The sequence below is a fragment of the Zingiber officinale genome, chromosome 10A (genome assembly GCF_018446385.1).
Source record: "Zingiber officinale cultivar Zhangliang chromosome 10A, Zo_v1.1, whole genome shotgun sequence".
NCBI lineage: Eukaryota > Viridiplantae > Streptophyta > Magnoliopsida > Zingiberales > Zingiberaceae > Zingiber > Zingiber officinale.
In genome coordinates this window covers 83,634,210-83,655,938 of record NC_056004.1, presented here as the reverse complement: position 1 = coordinate 83,655,938, position 21,729 = coordinate 83,634,210, and the positions used below count along the sequence as shown (strand labels likewise).

Genomic DNA, 21,729 nt, shown 5'->3' with positions numbered 1-21,729 from the left:
AGGTAACAATATTTTTAGTGCAGAAAGAATCAGAGTTTTTAATTTTTCAATAAAAATAAAATGCTAGAAATTTAAATTATAGAAATAAAATTGCAGAAATAAAAGTTGCAGAAAATAAAAGTAAGCAAATGCAAGATATAACTTCTAAAAATTGAAAAAATAAATAAATTTAGTCTAACTCAAATGATTATCTATTAATGTTGATATCGAACTCATAGGGATTGATTATAAGTACTAGCGATCTCTCACGTAGAATGAGCTAAACAATCGTAAGTTTCAAGTTGAATGCTGAGAAAGAGGAAATAGACTTAGAAGAAGTAAGAGAGAGTAAGAAGAAGTGTCGAAGGTCTTGGTTTATGAAGTGTTCTAGGAGTTTGGTTTCATTGTAATGTTTACTGATATATCATGGTTTACCAATTACCTATCTTCAATTAGCATGCACTTGTAGGAAGTTAGATCTATTGTCGACTTTCCCTTGCAATGTCAAGCCAGCAATGATAATTGGGTCAATATCCATAGGTATCGAATAACGATGATTCCTATGAAATCTAGAAACGGTTAACCCTTGTCATAAGGGCACCTCGTCCATAAATCATGAGAATACACTCCTAATCAATAACAATAAAGATAGAGATAGAAATTGCACAAGATTTCCTACTTCTTTGTGGGGAAATTGCTTCTCCTTTCAAGGGAATATCATAGACATCCATAAATGGGTTACCCCTGTCATTATAACCCCTCGGTTATACAATCTAAGACACTCCCTCTATGAGATCAACAATCCCTACACAAACGTTCAATCTAACATGACAATAAAGCGCAAACAAATTTCATACACATTAGATCGAATAGATACAAGGCAAGATAATATCATGTAGATAAGAAATAGGCATATCCAAGAGTTATTACAACAATACACAATCACAACTACTCCATTGATCCTAGAATAATGGATCTACTCCATAGCAGAAAGAAAGGAATCCAAAGGCATGAAGAAAGAAAGCATTCAAACCCAACTAGGAGAAGGAGGGAGAAGAAAGCTTATCCAATAATGTCAAGTAATCTTCGAATCCAATACTTTACTTCCAGAGTTGATGGGATGATGGAATCAGCCTCAGATCATTAAACGGAGTCTGAGAGTGGCGTGGAATGGCACCAAGATGATCCTCAAGAGGAGAGGTTTCCTCCCTTGGAGAAGGGGCCAAGAACCCCTTATATAGTGTAGGACACGGGCCTGGCACGGCCCGTGCCACGTCTGTGTAAGATCCACACGGCCAAAGTCGCCTTAGCTTTTGGTCAGGTGACACAGTCGTGTGGGATCACACGACCGTGTTCTTCTTCAGCTCTGGATGAGTTGCACAGCCATGTGGGATCATACGACCGTGTGCTGCTCTGCCTCTGAATGAGTGGCACGGTCGTGTGGGATATACGGTAGTGTGTTGATCTGCTCCTGGATGAGTGGCACAGCTGTGTGGATTCACATGGTCATATGCCCCTCCTCCTCTAGACCGACCACACGGTCATGTGGGGTCACACGACCGGTGTCAATGGCCTTTGCTTGCTCTCCGGTTCGTCAAGGAACATTATTTTTGTTAGAGTAGGTGCCCTGCAAAGTCAACTGTTGGCTAGGGCTTTATGGACTCTTGTAAATAAACAACCTTTATTTTAATATAATTCAATTCAGTTTGACATTACTTTATCTTTATACCCATGGTATATGCATAGATAAATTCCTTGAATATACTATAGTGAGATGTGGTCGTACATATGATGACCATCATGAAATACATCAATATTCACTGTATATTCTAAATTTGTTCTTAGTTAATTGGGTCGCCTAATAAACAAGGATAAAAGCTGCTTGAGCTAGAGACTAGCATCTGTGATATAGTGTACCATGTTTCATTGGTAAGGACATAGAGATGTTCAAACATACAGATGGGTGATCATATGATGGCGTGCGTGGAGCTGACTTGTCGTTTCTCCTTCCTGCATTTTAATATTAAACAGTTTATTTAAGAAAAGGTCTCATTTGGTTACCTTAGCGTCACTCATTGCCTCATGCAGTTCGATGAGCTTATCCCACAGTTCTTTTGCATTTTGGTGTGGGCCCACTCAGTTCAGCTCTTCCTTCGTTAGCCCATATTGCAATGTGTTGAGGGCTTTGAAGTCCGTCTGGGCTTTCTTCTTCATGTCCGGATTCCACCGTTTCGGGTCTAATGGATTTTCAAAGTTGTCAACAGGCGCCTTGTAGCCTCTGGTGACGCTAAACCACTAGTCAAAGTCGGTCTTCAGATAGACCTCCATTCACTTCTTCCAGTAGGGGAAGTCATCACCGTTGAACAGAGGAGGACGAACCGTGCTGAAACTTTCGATTTCAAACATTGATCTTGCACACAAGGAAACAAGAAAAAAAATCCCAAGACTTGGTCTTGGATTAGCAGTGAGAGAAAAAAGGAAATTTATGACTGAATTGGTGTTGCACTAATTTAGTTTAATTTACTACGAAAAAAGATTCCAAAAAGGTAACGATACAGTTTGGATTGTATCGAAAAACTTAAAGTTGAAAAAGAATTTCACCCCTTCTGTCTGATTGGAGGTTGCACCAAATTAGAGTGGTACTTACTCTGATACCACTTGTTGGATCGTGAAAACGCTAGAGGGGGGTGAATAGCGATCGTCGAGAATTCTAAAATTGAGTAAGCAGCGGAAACAAAAAAAATTAAACACAACGCTAACACAAACCAATTTTACTTGGTTCGGTGTCTTCGGTGACTCCTACTCCAAGGCCCGCATGTGAGAGTGCTTTCGTTGGGCAATCACTAATAAATCGTAATAAGTACAAGATTTATGAAAATACCGACAACAATAAAATAAAAACTTAATCACTTAGTTGTTGAAGAGGCTTCGCAGCATAGCAAGAGTGTCTTGGAAGCAGCGCGCATGAGAGCAGTCGTAGCAGAAGTTGTTGTTCTTTGCTCCAGATGGTGGCCTCCTTATATAGGAAGCGGGCGCCTGAATCCCTTCCGAGCGCCTGGAGCGTGATGTAGGCCCAGCTAATCAACGCGCTCCACGTTGCGTCGAGATAGAATTTGCATTCTGGGCACCCGGATCCCTTCCGAGCGCCCGGACCACCATTTTCCAGCAATTCAATTTTCTGCAAGAAAATGTTAGTCCGAAACAAATGCAAATTATACTACCCTACAAAATAAAGTGTTAGTACAATACAAAAGGTAGTAATTAGATTCTGTCTCATCGAGACGGGAATCTAGTCACGATCTCAACTTAGATTCCCGAAATGGTTCTAAGTTGGATCGACGCCTAAGTTCCCTAACTGGGAACGCATCCTCACCAAGTCAATCCCCTCCGGTGACTTACCTTAACTTACCTGTTAGACATCCAGTCAGTCCATCGACCTGTCTGGACTTCGTGCCAGCTAGCTATTCGGTCAGCCCATCAACCTAGCTGGACTTCCTGTTAGACATTCGGTCAGCCCATCGACTTATCTGGACTTCGTGCTAGCTATTCGGTCAGCCCGTCGACCTAGCTGGACTTCGTACCAAATATCAGGTCATCCCATCGACCTATCTGGACTTCTCCTGTACGCTAAGTCAAACTGTTAGATCATAACAAAACTAACTTAACTTACTCTGTCATTCATAAAAACCTGAGTTAAACCATTAGTGTTAACCACACTAACAAAACCTTGGTATAACTGGTTAGGATCCGTAAGGGGTAGCTTCAGTTAGTTCCACTCAGCCAAATGCACCAGGTCGAAGCCATGTCTTCCTTAACCTACTATCATCCAAAACTTCACTAGTACTATAGGTCAAGTTAAACTTTGCCCTTTTTAAGTTAATCCTAATTACCCTGCCGGGTAGGTTATTTTCGGAGGTGCTAGCTATTCTGGAGTTTTTTTCTAAATTATTGATTTTCCTTTTAAGATTTTTAATTTATAATTTAAATTTAAATTTTTAATTTTGAATTAATTAAATTGGTCAAATTTTCCATCTTTAAAGGAGTATATTTAATATTTAATTTTTCTTTCAATTTTAATTTTATTAAGTTAAGATTTTTAGTGTTTAAATTTTTATTAGTTTTTAAATTTGAATTGATTAAATTGTTTAAATTATATTTCTTTAAAGGTTTATCTCTTAATGTTTTATTAATGGTTAATTTTGAATTTTCTTTAATATTTAATTTTGAATTTTCTTTTATGTTTAATTTTGAATTTATTAAATTCAATTTTGCTTTTATTGAAATGTTTAAATTTATCCTTATATTTTCTTTGTCTTTTAATTTTATATTATTAGTTGAAATTTTTAGATTAATCTTATCTTTAAAATTTTCTTGGCTTTGGATATAATTTTCTAGATTGATATTGTCAAGATTATTAAATAATTTATTAAGGTATTTATTGATTTCATCTAAATCTATTTCATTATTTTTTTAATTCAACTTTATTTTAATGTTTGAATTAATTATTTCTGAATTAATTAATGTGTCTGAATTGATTTAGTCAATATTTTGTTTGACCAAGTCACAGTTGATCTCAATTTGATCAAAGTCTTAATTGACTTGATCAAAATCTAGATAGTCATTCAAATTGATTTGATTATCATTTGAATTTTTAAGGTTATTAATTATTTTCATATTTTCTGAATTTTCTAAATTAATTAGATTTATTTTATCAAATAATATTGTAGGGGTATTTTTGCATGTATTGTCATTATTTTCATGTATATTTTCATAAATATCTAAATTAACATGCATATTTTTTAAACTACTACTAGAAGGGGTATTTTGATAAATATTACTAACCTTGAGTGTAACCCCTAATTCAGTAGGATCTTCTGTTGGATTTGACTCAAGTTTGGATTCGATTTTGACTTGATCGTCTAACTCCAGTGGCTCCTCATGAAGGTTGGTCAGGCAGGTCTAAAACTCGTGGGCATCCTTGACCTTTCCTATCCTGCAAGTAACTCTGTTAGGTAATAAATCTAAAACTAACTTTATTACCTTTTGGTTTGCTTCCAAGTTTTGTGTTAATCTTCTCAGTGCCATGCCACCATCGAAGTCGTTCATGGGGATAAAAGTTTCCATCTGCATTCTCCATAGATTGAATTCATGTCTCTTGTACATCTCATATGGAGGTGGTTCGTGAATGCTTTGTCCTTCAACTTGAGCTATTAAGCACTGAAGATAGAAAACTAAAAAGAGGTGCCAAGACTTGGTCTTGGATTAGTAGTGTCAGAGAAAAAATATAGTGTTTCACTAATTTCAAAAAAATAATAAAATATTAATCAAAAATATTAATTCAAATTTTGGTAAATGCGATATTTTGCTAATACTAACCAATGGTGAAAAGATGACAATGAATTTTTGAAAAATAATTTTGGAGGGAAAAAACGATATCTATTTTTCTTTTTAAAAAGAACCCCCCTTGCTCGATTGGTGGTTGCACCAATTCAGAGCGGTACCCACTCTGATACCACTTGTTGGATCGTGAAAATGCTAGAGGGGGTGAATAGCGATCGTTAAAAAAAAATTCATTATCGAATAAGCAACAGAAATAGAAAATTAAACACAATGCTAACACAAACCAATTTTACTTCGTTTGGAGTCTTCGACGACTCCTACTCCAAGGTCCGCACATGAGAGTGCTTTCGTTGGGCAATCACTAATAAATCATAATAAGTACAAGAATTTATAGAATGAAAACACCGACAATAAGAAAATAAAGACTCAATCTCTGTTGTTGGAGAGGCTTCGCAGCATAGCAAAAGAGTCTTGGAAGTAGCGCGCACAAGAGTAATCACAAAAGAGAGTTGTTGTACTTTGCTCCAGGTGATGGCCTCCTTATATAGGAAGCTCTGGGCACCCAAATCCCTTCCAGGCGCCTGGAGTATGACATCGGCCCAGCCAATCAGCACGCTCTACGTTGCGTCGAAATAGAATTTGCATTTCGGGCGCCCGGATCCCTTCCGAGCGCTCGGACCACCATTTTCCAGCAACTCAATTTCCTACAAGAAAATGTTAGTTAGAGGCAAATGCAAATTATACTACCCTGCAAAACAAAGTGTTAGCACAATTATAGAGTAGTAATTAGATTCCATCTCACCGAGATCGGAATCTAGTCACGATCTCAACTTAGATTCCTGAAATGGTTTTAAGTTGAATCGACACTTAAGTTCCCTGACTGGGAATGCGTCCTCACCAAGTCACTCCCCTCGAGTGACTTACCTTAACTTACTTGCCAGACATTAGGTCAGCCCGTTGACCTGTCTGAACTTCGTGCCAGCTGTCAGGTCAGCTCGTTGACCTAGCTGGACTTCGTACCAGACATCCGGTCAGCCCGTCGACCTATCTGGACTTCGTGCCAGCTATCCAATCAACCCGTCGACCTAGCTGGATTTCGTGCCAGCTATCAGGTCAATCCGTCGACCTAGCTAGACTTCATGCCAGATATCTAGTCAGCCCGTCGACCTATCTGGACTTCTCCTATACACTTAGTCAAATTGTTAGATCACTACGAAACTAACTTAACCTACTTTTTCATTCATCAAAATCTGAGTTAGACCGTTAATGTTAACCGCACCAATAAGGACTCCTCGTTGCCTAGCTTCAGATCAAACATGACCTACTGGGACTTCTTTACTAAGTGTCCGGTTAATCCTTTGATCCACTTGGACTTTTCTCCTCGTGTCAAGTGTCCGGTCAACCATGACTCATTTGAACTTACCATCTCATGCTAAGTATCCGGTCAGCCTTGACCCACTTGGACTTCCAATCACCAGGTGTCCGATCAACCTTTAATCCACCTAAATTTTTAACTACCTAATTTCACTCACCAAGACTTTTCATTATTTAGCCTCACTCACTAGGATTTTCATCAACCTAGCTTCACTCACTACGATTTTTCACCTGGCTTCACTCACCAGGATTTTTCTTCTTCCTAGCTTCAATCATTAGGGTTTTTCACCTAGCTTCACTCATCAGGATTTTCCATCTGCTAAGCTTTACTCACTAGGGCTTTTCACCTGGCTTCACTTAGTAGGATTTTTCATCTGCCTAACTTCACTCACTAGGACTTTTCAACTACCTGACTTCACTTACCAGGACTTTCACACCAAGTGTCTGGTCAACATTGACTCATTTGAATTTTTTTCTTCTGTCAACCTTCTCGTTGGTATTGTCATTGCCTAACCTTCAGTTAGGACTTTCCAGTCAAGTATTCGGTCAGCCTTGACCTACTTGACTCTTCTTCACATCAAACTAGTCAAATCTTGACTATAGGGGAATTACACCAATAATCTCCTCAAACGGACAATTGCACTTGAAATCTCTATATATTGTAATACATTAAAACTCAAACATCAAGATTCAAGCTTGAGCCAACTTAAGCTAAGTCAAACTAGTCAACCTTGACCTACAAAAATTACATCAATAGTGTGAACCCGGTCTGGATGATAATCCACATCTCCACTTGCGTCTTTAGGTGATACTTCATTCGGTCCTTCCAATATCCGAAGTCCTCGCCGGAAAAAAGAGACAGACGTGTGGTACTATAACCTTCTTGATGAACCATTAAAAGAAAACCTCACATACAATAAAGGAAATGACGAATGTTCCAAGACTTGGTCTTAAATTAGTAGTGCGTAATAAAAGAGAAAAAAAAACTAAGAGATCGAGTGGTATTCCACCAACTTCAAGAAACAAAAAAACCCGATCGTGAAAAATTAATCGAAAGAGGTGATAGCACCGATTTCGATCGACTCCGAAAAATTCAAAAATACCACGAAATGATGCTTGAATGGTGGTTTCACCGATTCAAAGCGGCCCAGCTCTGATACTAATTATAGGATCATTGCCCTAGGAGGAGGGGGGGTCAATAGCGCTTATGACTTTTCACGTTCGTCTAAAACTCGGAGTAAACCGCAGCGAATAAATAAAGAACGGAAGTAAAAAAACACAACACTAACAAGTTTGTTTTTACTTGGTTTGGAGCCTTTGACGACTCCTACTCCAAGGCCCGCGATCGTCGATCATTTTCGTTGAGCAATCACTAATAGCTCGAACAAGATTACAAAATTGAAGTACAATAGCTATAAAATAAAGTTACCGACAACAAAGAGAATTAGTAGAGATTCGATCGACAGTTGTTGGAGCAGCGTTTCAGTGTCGTAAAATCATTTCCAAAGTAGCGCGCAAGAACGGAAGTTGTTTGAATTGTTGTCTTGAAGGTGTTGGTCGAACTCTCCTTTTATTGTCCCATCCAGGCACCTAGATCCCCTCCCAAGCGCCTGGAGTGTGCTGACGTGGCGAGCTCTCGTCAAAACTTCATTTGAGAAGTTTAGCCATAGGTGGGTGTCTAGACCACCTCTGGGCGCATGGACCATTGACATGGGTCGGCCAGTTGACGCATTCCAACTCAGAATGAAAATGAACTTTGCTGGTCCTAGCGCCTGGAGCAACTCCGGGTGCTTGGACCGTCCGGGTGCCTCAATGATGAAGGCACTCACCCGAGCGCTCCTTTGTCGCCACTGACCTAAGCGCTCGGACAAGTTCCAGGCACTTGGAGGCCCATTTTCTAGCCATCTTTTGCCTTCAATCACCTGCACCATAGAGTTATAAAGACAAACAATAGCATATAAAGTAAAGTGAATTTTGATAGTTTCCGGACTATTCAGTCATGACTTTGAGTTTCACTGAAACTCTAGGTCGGACCAACGCCCGACGTCCTTGACCTGCTAAGACTTTGCTCAGTCTCACAGACTAGGACTTCGTTGTTTAGCTGCAGCTAGGACTTTCCACCTGCCTAGTGTTCACTAAGATTTTTTTACCTAGCCTCAATCAGGACTTTCCTACACACTCAGTCAACCTTGTTAGAACAATAACAATACTTAACTTAGAATCTTTTATCTTTATCAAAATTCAGGTTCGATCATCTGCTCCTTGCACCAACAATATAATCTATTCTTTTATATATATATATATATATATAAACACTAACCGTAAACACCATCCTTTAATTATCCTTTAATTTAATAGGGCCAAATTGGGGCATGATTACACTAAGTTAGATGTTTACGATAGATAATCAAAAGAGCACTCTTTTGTCAAAAGGCATCCCTCTTTTTTAAAAAAATATTAAAATAGCGTTTCACCTTTAAATTTCTATCCAAAATACCCCTCAAGGCCTCAACCCTCTCGCTTAGAATTGCTTTGTACGAACCAGGGAACTACTTTTGTCCAAACTGCTCCTTAAAAAAAAAATATTAGGAAAGCGTGTGTAGTCGATGGTTAAGAACTTCAGTATTCTATGATTCTATTTTTAGTTAGAGAAAAAATTGTTATAATTGACAATCGAACGAATATTTAAATGATAATTTAATGTCTTCCACTATATCACATCCCGGGGCTACAAAGAAGCTTCAATCTTGAACGTGAAAAGGTATTTTAGAAATTAAATTATAAGTGAGACTCAATTTTAATAAATTTTGAAAGATGAAATCCTTTGATAGAAAAAAGGCTCGTTTCATATTCTCCCTTCATTTAATATTTTAGAAAAAAAATTCCTTTTTATTTTTCTCACACTAAATTTATTTTGATAAAAGAATTGATCAAATTGTTTTACTAAATTACTTATCCCTCAAGATTGAGAGTCATGATTATTGGAACACTTCAGAACTAGAGGAGGATGAATAATTTGTCGCGTTAGTTCGCTTACTTCAATGTTGTTGATTTGCAGCGGAATTGACTTGAAGCAAAACACTCAATGCTAACATAAAGGATTTACTTGGTAGTCACCTCAAGAAGAGGTGATTAATCTAAAGATCCACACGCGTCACTAACTCCACTATGAAAATACTCTTTCTCGATGACCACCAGAGATGGAGAAATCTCATATAAGAAATCTCACACTGTACAACTCAACGCAAGAAGAAAATACAAGAACATAAAGGAAAAACCTCTTCTTGTTTGACCTTGCTGGTGTAGATCGTCTCTTGAACCTTGGAAGTGGAACAACACTTGTCCCCAAGAGCTTCCAAGATTTGGCAGAGAGTGGTGGAGAGAATCGAGTGAAGTTCGAGAAAAAGGTTTGCGTCGCTTGAACTCGCTGTCGCCTTTTGTATCTGTGATTTTAGGGCTCCCAATCGATTGAGCTTACTCCCAATCGATTGTCACGTCAGATATGCGCGATCCCAGCCGTCCAACGCTCGCTACCTACGCAACGGTCATATCCCAATCGATCGGCTGATCGATTAGGGAGGCTTGAATTAATCGACCGATCAATTCAGAGCGCCTATGTGCTCTTCGCTGGAAAAGTCCTGAATCGATTGACCGATCGATTCAGGCTTCCTCGCTTCTGCACGAGAATTCCAGCCACAATTAATCGATTGATCGATTGAGAGCCTCTCTGTGCTCGCGATAATGCTTCCCAATCGATTGACTAATCAATTGGGCGGCTATTACTTGCAATACTCTCCCAATTGATCGACTGATTGATTGGGCTCTGGTTCAATCGATTACTTGATTGATTGATCACCCTTAACTTGCCTAACTCAAGTCCAAGGTTCCCAAACTAAATATCCAGTTAACCGTGACTTGTTGGAATTTCTCATTGCCTAGTATCCGATCAACCTTGACCTGCTAAGACTTCTTCACCAAGTATTTAGTCAATCATTTGACCTATTTAGACTTTTTTTCCTCGTGCCAAGTATCCGGTCAAACTTTTGACCTACTTGGACTTTCACTTCACCAAATGTCTGGTCATCCTTGACCCACCTGGATTTCCACTGTCTGCCTTTACTCACCAGGTCTTTTCATCTGCCTAGCTTCACTCACCAGGACTTTCACCTGACTTCACTCACTATGACTTTCACCTGACTTTATTCACCAAGATTTTCTTCTACCTAGCTTCACTCACTAGGACTTCTAACTGCCTGACTTCACTTACTAGGACTTCCAACTGTCTAGCTTCACTCACCAAGATTTTTCATCACCTAGCTTTACTCACTAGGATTTTCCTTTTACCTGACTTCATTCACCAGAACTTTTCACACCAAGTGTCCGGTCAACATTGACTCATTTTGATTTCCTTCTTCTGCAAACCTTCTAGTTGGACTTGCCCTTGCCTAACCTCCAGTTAGGACTTCCTAGTCAAGCATCTGGTCAACCTTGACCTACTTGACTCAAACGGACGATTGCTCCTGCAATCTCCATTATTGTCAAACAATCTTTATGTATTGCCAAATATAGAAACTCAAACATCAGACTCAACCTTGAGCGAACTCAAGCTTAGTTAACCTGGTCAATTTTGACCCAGGGGATATTGCGCCCATAATAACTATTATTAGAATTAGAGTATATTTAGTAAACAAATTAATTATCAATAACTTAATTAAAAAATTGGTATTTCCTTATATCCAACCAAATTTATTTTTATATAAAAAAATAATCATAAGTTGTTTACAAAATAAATTACACGTTAATATTCAAATATATTTTAAAAAATAGATATTTTTATAAAAATGATTTTTCAAATGTCATTTAATTATTTTTTTTATTAATATGGGAAAATAACCTTTTATAGTTCCTTCCAATCATATTTAAGTTAGCATGAATCTAGTAGCCTAAATTGCTAAATCTAAATTTTATCATATGCGCACAAGTAGTTCAAATTGTTAAGTATGAGTATGTCTAGAGATTTAGTCCCTAAAATAGCATTCAAATACTCATTTATCTTCTTATTTTAACTCTTCAATAAGGCCATGATTTTGAATCAGACCTATCAAAGGTTCAGCATCGTTTTATAATTGAATTAAAAAAATTATCATTGAATTAAACTTGAACAATTGTATAGAATATCAGTCAGGTCAAATTCATTTCAAGCCCATGCCTCACCCATGAGTTAGATTGTGCTAGGCACAACTAATATTATATGGGATCAAATCAAATCATGGGGTATCTAATCTAAACTTTTATTAAATAAAGCAACTCTGCCATTCAAATACCAAACTATAATAAAATTAACCTTGTGAGTACCTATGACGTTGATATTAATTTCCACATTTCTTATAAAGCTCCATCTTTTTCCTCTTCTCTTTCTCCCTCCTCTCCTCTCCTCTCTTCACCATGAAGCCTCATGCTACGACGGTGCAGCTTTTCAAGCAATTCCTCAACCTCTTTTCCCTCTTCGCCTTCTTCCTCTCCCTCCTCGCCCTCCTCCATTTCTCTTATCGCCACTTGCCCTTCCAATTCAACTTCTATTCCTCCTCCCTCTCTCCATCTCCCTCTTCTTTTGTTCTTCCCCAATCTCTGTCTCCTTTTCCCTCTCCCTCCTCTGTTTTGACTTCATCAAATTTGTCATCTCCTTCCTCCGCCGTCAGCGTCGGCAGCAGTATTGGTGCAAGCTACAGAGCGGAGGAGGATTGCGATATATCTAAGGGCGAATGGGTGCGCGAGTCAGCAACAGAAGATTACTACTACAGTAACACCAGTTGCCGCATGATCCAAGACCACCAGAATTGCATGAAGTATGGGCGGCCGGACGTGGACTTCCTCCGGTGGCGGTGGCGGCCGGACGACTGCGAGCTCCCCCGCTTTGACCCGCGGTGGTTCCTCGAGCTCGTCAGGGGGACGTCGGTGGCGTTCGTCGGAGATTCCCTGGCCAGGAACCAAATGCAATCGTTGCTCTGCCTCTTGTCAACGGTGAGCGTTCCATCAAACACACCCTCGTACTTTAATTTTTTATTCTTAAAAAAAAGATCAGAAACTGAATTTTCACATTTACCTGCAAATTTAGAGTTCAAACAAGAATCAGAGATTATTAAAATCAAACCTTGAAATTGCTACGTGCGTAGCAATAGCCAACTATACTTGCTCCTCAACTAAAGCCATGTTTGTTGTTGTTGGTGACCAAACCAAAGAAAAACAATCGGTAAATTACCGGAACCTAGAAATTTTTTTGAAATATCTAGATCTCGTCCTTAAATTTTAAAATTATCAAATCATATAGCTTATATCCATTTTGTCCCTCTTATTATTCTCAATCAATGGGTTAAAATTAATATTTGAGAACATAAATAAAATCAAAAGAACCAGATAAACGCATAATCCGATTTCATATAATTCCGAGCTATCAAAGTTCAACAATTAGTTTCAGTTAAAATCGACTTATGAATTTAGATATCTCAAAATTATATAAAATCAGGTCATGTGTATTCGTCTAATTCTCTTGATTATATACATATTATTAAATTTTAATTTGAGAACACTATATTGAGAACATCATTTTTTTACACAAATTAGATTTTTAAATTGATTACTATACTACAGCATAGCAATCAATTTAAAATCTTATTATATATCCCAGATCGATTGTTACACAGTAACAATCGATTAAGATCTTAATTATTATGTTTATGTTGATCAATAATATTCCGAACCAATTATTATACCGTAGTAATTAATTAGGGTAATTACGGACGGGTAAAATGAATATGGAATGATAATTTTAAAATTGAGATACGTGATTTAATTATTCTGGAATTTCAGTTTAGGTAATTTACCAAACAAAAAAAACAATTGAAAAGAAATAATTTATAAACATTAGCCGTGAAGAATCGTGGGTTCATTTTTCCCATCTGATTATATATATTAATCTATCTATCGACTGCGTCCTCTTTTGTGGGACAATCGGCCATGGAATCGACGACCTGAAGCTTGCAGAGCAGTTGCTTGCATTGGCCCCTTCGATTCCCTCTCGTCGATCGTCTCCGTGACTGATTGTCTCTGAGTTTTGTGCTGACTGACTGACAGGTGGCTCATCCGGAGGACATCTCGAGCTCGAAAGACACACAGGACCGGCGCCTCTTCTACGGCGACTACAACTTCACCGTCGCCATCTTCTGGACGCCGTTTCTGGTGAAAAGCTACGACGCGGGCGGCGAATACACCCACGTTTTCTTGGATGAGGTCGACGAATGGGCTGGACCCCACCTGGCCGCCTTTGACTACCTTATCCTCTCCTCCGGTACCTGGTGGACCCGCCCCTGCATATACTTCAAGAACCGCTCGCCCTTCGCCTGCAACTACTGCGGGTCTCCCGCCGCCGCCAACCTGACCCACCTCGGCCTCTACGAGGCCAACGGGGCGGCGTTCCGGGCGGCGCTGGACGCCCTGCGGTGGTACCAGGGCGCGGTGTTCCTGCGCACGTTCTCGCCGTCGCACTTCGAAGGCGGCCCGTGGAATGCGGGAGCGCGCTGCGATCGGAGGCAGCCGGAAGCGGGGTGGCGGTTGCAGGGGATGGAGCTGGAGTTGTACAGGACGCAGGTGGAGGAGTTCCGGAAGGCGAAAAGGAAGATGTGGGTGCTGGACGTGACGAGCGCGATGGTGATGCGGCCTGACGGGCACTCGGACGTGTACGGTCATCCGCCGGAGAAGCGCGTGGAGATGAAGCATGACTGCGTGCACTGGTGCTTGCCGGGGCCGGTGGACGTCTGGAACGAGCTCTGGCTTTATATGTTGAGCCAGAGACAGAGTCAGCTAGCCAAGACAGTAGGAGGGTAGTACAAAGACCACCGCCACTTTTCATTTTTCATTTTCATTAATTGTTTAGAGCAAGAAAAGAAATATCGTCATCAACCAAAAATTCTCAAATTTGTTTAGGGCAAAATACTCAGTAATTTATATCATTCGATAATGTATGAATTATGATACGGTATATTGGGAAAGGATCAAACATAATGTGAAATCGATGTTTAAAATGATGTGATAGTTAAAATTAATATGAGATTAAAGTAAGGGTGTATGTATTAGGATGAATCATCTTTCAAAAACGATGCCCTAGTAGACACTTGGGCAGACTTTAACCAAACCCGGGCTACCGGGCATAGCTTCTTATATCTTATGGGCAAGTCCGGTCAGCCTTAAATCCGATTGGACTTAAAGAACTTAGTTGCTCATTCTTACAATATAACTCTCAGTATATACTCGAGCGGACTAAGAATCGGCCGGATTTATAGGGTTTAGTCCCCCCCCCCCCCCCCCCCCCCCCAGTCGAACTTAAGAGACTTAGTACTCTACTCCTCAGCGCTAAGACACTCTACATACAACCGGTCGACTATGAAGCTAGTCGGGCCTTCGGGGCTTGGTTCCCCACTTCTCATATACAAGTCGTCTAACATATAGTCGGTCGGTTACTATGTCGGTCAGACTACCTCTAGGAGACAACATTATCAGGGAATCACAATAACTTATCAGAGAATAGTAACTACTCGACATAGAATATTCCGCCACCAAAGCATATACAGGAAATGCAACCTTTCTCCGAGAATGGTCGTCTACATCCATTATCTAGTGTTATTTGACATAGTTTGACATTAAACATTCTCAGAAACCTTATTAATACAGGAGTTACAAAAGATAACTCATGTGCATTAAACGGAACCTTCCTCGAAGGGTGGTCATACATATTCCATTACTCAACATATTTTGACACCAGACATTCTCTGACACCTCATAGTTTTGGGGGTTTGAGGGTCAATATAAAAAAGGGTCATCTCTTCTTGCTAGGTACGTTATCACATGCTAAAAATATGCACACGTTTACTGTTCATCTTCTTCTCCACTTTTCGCTTGATATTGACTTGAGCATCGGTGTGCCTGCGTCAGGACCACCTCCTTGGTTCTTGCTCTCACGCTCTCCTTTGCTCTCTTTACAGTGTGCGTAGGAAGGAGTGTCAGGTGTCATCTCTTCTCTATCTCAGAGTCTTCTTTCAGTCAACGACAGAGTCATCTGCTCAACACACCATCTCCACCGCTTTCAGGCAGGATCAAATTTGGCTATGTCTATGGGAAATTCATCTGAATCTAAAACATGGAGATGAATGAGACTAGATGATTCACTAGTCACATTGTCATAGGAAGATTTGGAGTTGCGAATAGCAGCTCGAGCGCAAAAGTTAGTGCAACAATAGCAACAATAAGTAGCAGCCGGTGATCCTTTGCCGCATAACCTGACAGCATTGATAACGGGCCCTCACATTGAACGAGGGACTCGAGTAGAAGGCCCAATTAGGTTCCAGCCAGTCCCTCCACCACCTACGGCTGACTTCATGCAAGCACCTGCACAACCAATCAGTTTGCTGTCATGCTACCATCCTCGGTTGCATATCATCGGCCATTATTCCATGTGCCTTTCTAGGAGATAGGTCGAGCAGAAAGGCCTCAAGCATCATCTTTGGGAGGCACGCCCGTTCGAGTTTCACGAAAGGGAAAGACCACGGTCCCTAATGGCTCTCCTGAACGAATAAGCATGTCGTTCTCCCAAGAAATATTCGGAGGCAAATTGCCAAGTCACTTTCGACCCTTGACGATAAGGGAATATGGAGGGTGATATGGTATGTTGGGAGTGAAATCGATGGTCAAGATGATGTGACAGTCAAAGTTAAGGTGAGATGATAATCAAAGTAAAAGTGCACATATCCGGATGAATCACCTCTCAGAAGTGAGGCCCCTAATACAAACCTAGGTGAACTTTAACCGATCGGGGCTTGATAAACCCTAATTTTATCGTGAAATGGGTATCAAATAATTAAGTTACTAACCCTTCTACACTGCTGTAGCATAGAGTAACTCGGATCGTCTCTCACAAGGAATGTAAATAGTAAATTCTAATCATAGGATTGAATTGTTATTAGTTTTGGTGTTTTGATGTTTGAATAGGGGGTTTGGATTTTGGGTTCTAAAGCTAAGAATTTAAAGACAATGCAAATAATGGAAACTAACCTAACCTAAACTACAACGGCAAGTAACTAAAGAACATAAAGCATTCAATGGAACAACCAAGCATCCAAAGAAATCTAACCAAATAATCCTAATAATGGAAACCAAATCAACTACAAGCATTCAAATATAAATTCATGCAAATGATCAACAAATCAAAGTAATGAACCAATCCGGATCAAATCAACTCAACATAGTGTTTGGGGAAGTTCATTGAACAAGTTGCATGCACAATTCAATCGAAGCTAGGTTCATGAAATTCTAAACATGGAACTTCTATTACAATCAGTCAAACATGAAGATCTACTACATCAAAGACTCATGCAAGCAATGAACAGGCAATACAGTCAAACCCTTGGCAATTGGCGGCTATTGGAATCTTCGGAAGTTGAAACACTACCCAGATCTGGAAGGAAGTAGAAGAACGGAGAAGGGATGGATGAAGTGTTGTAGCCTGATCTGATGGAGATGCTTGCTCTCAGTTGGTGGAGGAGAACATATTTGATCTGGAGAAGAAGGAAAAGGGATGCTGGTTGAGTAAAGATTGGAAGATGTTGTTGTCCCAAACCTGAGATAACCTTCAGATGAAGGCTGGATAGAAGAAGATGATCCTTTGTTCTATGGTCAAAAAATGCTTGGTCGATCGCTGGTGATGGATGCAGAAATGAAGATGGAGGACCTATGTGAGAGGAGGAAGATGATGGAGTCATCAGATCTTCCTCTCCTATTTGGAAGAGGAAGATGGAATGGAAGCGTCGGGGTGATGGGAGATGAAACGCGATCAGGAATGATGAGGACTTCCTCTCTGAACCTAGATGAAGAAGATGGAATGGTAGCGTCGGGCTGGCGGTGGAAAGTTGAAGATTGTCGGAGCTCTTGGTGATCGTGGATGTGGTCGGCAATTGGAGGAAGAAGAAGATCCTTTCACTTGCGCGTGTCTTCCTTAAATCTCATCCTAGATCTGAAAGAACGGTCCAGAATGCTTCGAATCTTAATCAACGGTCAGATCAATTCAGTTCTGGTTCAAAAGCTTCAAATCTTGATATATGGTGATGATCTACTTCCCCTTGTCTTGGATGGATTAGATCTTTGACAGATAGCTTAGATCGCTCATATCTTGAATGAACGATCAAAATTGTTCCAAAGCTTGATCTCCTCATTTAAATCTAAATCTGAGTCCAAATTTGGTCTGCTCTAACTCGAGTCACAATCCTTTGATGCCTATAAAATAACATTCAAATATTAGCATCAAATATAGCAAATATGAAACAATTTGTAGCTAAGTCTAAAAATAAATGTAACTCATGGAATGCGATATAAACATGAAATTAACACATGGAAAGATCAAAAAGTATGCATATATGAGTTAAATTATCATGATAAAATAATGGTTATCAATTTACCCACACTTATTCTTACACGTCTCGGGCAAGCAAATAAAATAATGAAACAAACTAAAAAAAATCATCCCCTAATTTTCCTAGCAGTATTTAAAAGAACATAAAAGATAATTAACTAAGACCATCTAAAGATCAAAACGATCACGAATACAATCCCTAGAGTAATCAATAAGTATGGTGATTTCAATCCATTTGAGCAATTAAGAAAGATGCAACCTCACAAGATAGATGTCTCTACTCTAACTCACAATCATGTACGGAAGTGGAGGTTCACTCAATGTCACTCACAACATTTCACTATCATAAGCTTGCTTGTTTTCTAATTCTTCACCACCATAAAATGTAGCACACATTAATCAAAAGGATTTATTAAGAATAGAAATGAGATTAAAAAAAACTAAGTGAAGAAATTAAAATGATTGAAAGAAAAGGAAACAATGAGAGAGTGAGAGTTTTGGAAGAATAAACCAAATGAGTTGACCAAATGATGTGCTTTAAAGAATATATCTTGTTGACGAAGTAAACAAAAGAATGTAGAATTTTTGTAGCTAATGTTGGACATATTTTTCCACCAATATGTGGAATCCACAAATCATCTTCCATATGCTTGGTAGAATGTACTTCAAAATAAAATTTCAGCTTGCATCCAACTCCTTGCAGCCATCTAGCATTTGGTTGTAAAGTAAACTCCTCAGCAGTAGCAAAGTAAACAATTTAGAGTATCTGTTTCCTGGATTTCTGTCTCAGAAATCAGATTTACAAGTTTTGAATCATAAGGGTCTTAGGGATAAGGGAACACCAAATGACAATCATAGATCAAAAGCTTCACTTGGACTTCTTATTGCTTAGAGACCTGCAAATGAGAACTTGGCACATATATTTCATGACCATTGCTTCTGAATTCATGAAATAAAAAATTCAATTTCCAGAGACTTAGATTTAAGAACACTACATATTACAAGAGGATGTAAATTTCTGAATGCTTCTGGTCTATTTCCACTTGCATAGTTTGATTGTTGGATGCACCATTTACTTCCTGCTTTCTGCTGAATAATTGATAGGTTTCTTCCAACACTTCCAGTCATTAACTTCAAGAATTCAATTTCAGAATCTCTATCAGCTAGGTAGCTCTTCTAAGATGGAATTAGTTTTTTTTAATCTTCAACAATCCAGAAATCAAATTTGAACCATGTGAAATTTTAAGCATCAGCTGTTCAAAGATCAGTTCAAGGAATTGAGATTCAATGAAACTGTAGAAATCAAGTTAAGTCTTTGATAAACATAATTTTCCAGCATTTCAGCATTAAGAACCAGCATAGTTCAGCAGGAACTCAATTAATTTAGCTGCCAAAGATTTTGAGATTTTAGAATTCAAATTCAGATTCAAAATTAGAGAGTTACTGCAATTCAGAAATTAGAAAGCAAGTCAAACATTGCACTCCTAATGTCAAGATTATTTACTCAGTAACCACATTCCAGGAAACTTTTTTTTCATAAATGACATTTATCTTCTATATTTCTGGAGAGTTTCTTTCATACTACATCAGTAAAGAACCAAAACAAAGTTTAAGCAATATCAACAGCGACCCTTGAACTCAATTTCAGCAGTTTCTACATTGATAGATTCTAAGGAACAAATTTCTGTCAAGCTCCAACTATTTAAACTATTCTCAGTTTTTTTTTCTTTTCAGTAGCACTCTATTGTTAAAGTTCTTTTGGCTTGACTGACATCTCAATTTGCTTAGTAGAGTGACATCAGAATAACTAATTCGATGTAGTTCATCTTACAGGGAACATATGTTAATTCTGGCACCAGGAACATCTTCATTTAGAATTTAGAACTCAATTTCAGAAATTACAAAAGTGAGGCTGGTTCCTGGGATCTATAGCTTTTTAGTCTTTAATTTCTGGTATGAAATTTAAGGAGAAATTCAGCTTTGGTCATGGGAAATTCAACTTATCCGAGGACACCATTTATTAGTGGGTTAGTAGGAGCTTAACTCTCATTTTTCGTGGGTAAGGAGCTTCAATAAGAATTGGCACATAAACTCAGACCCTTGTTTTCAATTTTCTGGATTTAGTTTCAGAAATCAACTTCTGGAAAATTTTCAGGTCTTCATCACAAGGAACTTAGGGAGAAAAGAATACCAAATGACAATGAGATGCCAAGTGCTTCACTTATACTTTTTACTAATTTGTAATTCATGAATTCAAGAACAAATTCAGACAGAAATGAAACTGATTTCATGAATTCTGATCGGATGCTTCAGTTTCAAAATTTGGGGTTGGAAGGAATTTCAGTTTGAATCATGAAGAGTTAAGCTTGGAAGAATGTATCAGTTAACACTGAACTAATGGGACTTGAATGCAATTTGTCCCTGGTAAGAAATCATGAGAAAAATTGGCACAAAACAGGTTTAATTGTTTATACAGATTCTAGAATGCATTGGCTGAATTCTTGCATTAATTTCTAGTTAACCTCTTGCTACTTCCCTCAATTCCATTATCCGAGAATTCACACCATCTTTTATATCAGAGTTTCAGGAACCAATTGGGTTATTTGTCCATAATTTCTAGGTCAAGTTTTTGAAAATTACAGTGACTGTAAGATTCCTGAAAATTACAATGATTTTTTTCTTCTTTGCTTCATCTTCTATTCCATTATTGAATTTTTTTACTCTTGCATTCAATTTGTAAGAAGAACTCAGCTACACTAACATTAAATTGTACAACAATTGAAGTTCCAATTCTAATTTCCAACAACTTCAACTCCAGAAGTGCTGAAATAAAAGAAAAACTTGGCACACAATTGATACTCCAAATTCAGAATCCCTCTCTGTTTTTATTTCTACAGTTCAGCAATATGAAAATGGAGTACAGGAGTAGCACTCAAATTGATTCAACTATTCATTAGCTCCCGGAATTTAACAACTCCAACAGTACTCCACCTCACAACCATAAAAAAATCCTTTCAAAATTCATTAGTGCTTAGTGTTGTTGTATGTTGAAGAGCTCACTCCTCCCAGTTGAATGGAAAGACTGCCATGATTTGTACATCCATTCAGCAGCTGGACAGATAAGAGAAATCAACAGCTTTAGCATTTTCACATTCGAAAATCAGCTTCAGAGATATAGTTCCAAGGAAATCAGAATCTGATTTATAAAAGCATTCCAGTACCAACTACTTCCTTGTTGCTCAGATGCATGAGTTACTGAATTAAAGCCAACTGTCATATTTCATCTTCAAAAATCAGCTCCCGGAATGCCCACATGATGATATCTTCAATTGCTGAAATGTTACACAACTTCTTCCATAATCTCAGCTCTTGTATGAATATAACACTATTGTAATTAGATTGTATTCTCCAGGAACAATTCAAAACTTGAATCTTTTAGCAATTGACCACTTATCAAGTCCACCTTCCACAATTTGAATTACACTTCTCATGCATCAACCCCACACTTAAGTAAACCTAGCTCCATAAATTCCAGAAGTACAGCAATAAAATCTGAACAGTTTGTTTTTAAAACTAAGCAG

The 21,729-nt window shown here is 38.6% G+C and overlaps 1 protein-coding gene across 1 annotated transcript; it reads left to right on the top strand.

Annotated features, from left to right (window-relative positions):
* Nucleotides 1-12,134: 12,134 nt before the first annotated feature.
* Nucleotides 12,135-14,737, top strand: LOC122027802 (protein trichome birefringence-like 19). The gene is made up of 2 exons (XM_042586810.1): nt 12,135-12,714; nt 13,825-14,737. Exons 1-2 carry the CDS (start codon nt 12,139-12,141, stop codon nt 14,572-14,574), a joined length of 1,326 nt encoding a protein of 441 aa, XP_042442744.1. The 5' UTR covers nt 12,135-12,138; the 3' UTR covers nt 14,575-14,737.
* Nucleotides 14,738-21,729: the final 6,992 nt, after the last annotated feature.

Excerpts from the sequence above, each read along its gene's own strand:
- LOC122027802 (XM_042586810.1), top strand. The coding sequence starts at position 12,139 with ATGAAGCCTCATGCTACGACGGTGCAGCTTTTCAAGCAATTCCTCAAC. Across the intron at positions 12,715-13,824 it reads TGCTCTGCCTCTTGTCAACG|GTGGCTCATCCGGAGGACAT; the intron begins GTGAGCGTTCCA and ends ACTGACTGACAG.